Source organism: Pediculus humanus, genomic scaffold, assembly GCF_000006295.1.
Source record: "Pediculus humanus corporis 1103172107363 genomic scaffold, whole genome shotgun sequence".
Lineage (NCBI taxonomy): Eukaryota > Metazoa > Arthropoda > Insecta > Psocodea > Pediculidae > Pediculus > Pediculus humanus.
Genome location: NW_002986993.1, coordinates 240726 through 242228, shown reverse-complemented (window position 1 = coordinate 242228; position 1503 = coordinate 240726). Strand labels below are relative to the sequence as shown.

The 1503-nt window shown below is 23.5% G+C and overlaps 1 protein-coding gene across 1 annotated transcript in view; it reads left to right on the top strand.

Moving 5' to 3' along the window:
- Window positions 1-509: 509 nt before the first annotated feature.
- The window catches only part of Phum_PHUM003790 (uncharacterized protein), a gene marked incomplete at both ends in the record, with an annotated part of 2252 nt that continues 1258 nt past the window's right edge, over window positions 510-1503 (top strand). The window contains 4 exons of the mRNA XM_002422599.1: window positions 510-644; window positions 750-920; window positions 1021-1234; window positions 1416-1466. Of these exons, the coding sequence (XP_002422644.1) occupies window positions 510-644; window positions 750-920; window positions 1021-1234; window positions 1416-1466 (571 nt within the window). The remainder of the gene's footprint in view (window positions 645-749; window positions 921-1020; window positions 1235-1415; window positions 1467-1503) is intronic.

Sequence of the window (1503 nt, the reverse complement as noted above, 5' to 3'; positions counted from 1 at the left end):
AGTAATATTTTTATTATTATTATTATTATTTGTTTCCCATTGTTTTATTTAACTTAAACATTTTGAAGGTCATCATCATCACATTAAAAAATTTCCGGAAAGTAACGTTTTTTTTTTTTTTTTTTGATTTTAAAACGTGGGATAAGAAAAAAAAAATGTCTGCTGCGTAATTTGTAAATAAGTTTTTTCGCGGTAATAAAATAAATCGTTTTTTTTTTTTTTGTAAATGATGTGTTCACCGTTTTTAAAATTCTATTTTTGTAATTATATATAAAAAAAATAATAAAATTTTTCCCCCCCCCCCACGTGTAATAATTTATATGTTATGTGATATTATTTTGTTTGCGAGATTTAATAAAAAATCTTATTTTGATATTATTTTAATTTTAGATAAATAATAATTATGAAATTTACTGAACGTTGTTAATTTTTGAATAATGATTGATAGAAATATTATTTGGTGAATTATTAACTTTATTATAATAATAATTATTACGACATTATTAAAAATGTCATTTAAAATGGAGTGGAATAGAATTATATCAATTTTATGTGTTTACGGGTTTCTCAAAGAGTTCAGGCCCTCTGAACCTTTTATATCGCCTTTTTTAAATGGTCCACATAAAAACTTCACAGAAGAAGAAGTGAGTTGTTATATTATTACAATTATAATTTTATTTTAATAATGACAAACTACATCATACGATTGAATAATAAAAAATTTTTGTATTTAAATATTATTGTTTTAGATAAATCAACAAATTTATCCAGTAGCTACATATTCTAATTTGAGCTTATTAGTAATTATTTTTCTATTGACTGATTTGTTAAAGTATAAACCTGTAATTATTTTAGGAGGGGTAGCTGGAATTATAACATGGACAATATTACCATTGGCAAAAAATTTAAGTGTTATACAAGTAAGTTTTTTCCGTCTTTCCCCCCCCCCCCCAACATTAAACTAACCACATTGACTTGATTATTAATACATTTTCAAAATATTTACATTCATTTCAACAGGTGTCTCAATTTTTTTATGGATTATTTTCTGCTACAGAGGTAGCTTATTATTCTTATTTGTATGCGAAATTAGATAAAGCACATTATCAAAGAGCGACATCATTAGCCAAAGCTGTTATTTTAATTGGTAAAGCGAGTAGTGGGTTAACATCCCAGGTATTACTTCATTTTTGTGTTATGGATTATTTAGAATTAAATTATATTACTTTGGGAGGTGTGTATTTTTTTTTTTTTTTTTTAAATATTTTCATGATTTTAATTATTTCTAAAAAGAAAAAATTAATTATATGGAGTAAAATATTTCACTGGCAAGACGAATAATTATAAATTTTATTTTTATTGTTGTTTTTTTTTTTGTTTGATACAAAAAATTTGTTTTATTTTTAAAATTTCAGCCTTAACATTAGCTACAATTTGGGCATTATTTTTTCCAAGCGTGTCTCATAGTGAGTATTTTCATAATTCCAAAGATGTAAAAAATAT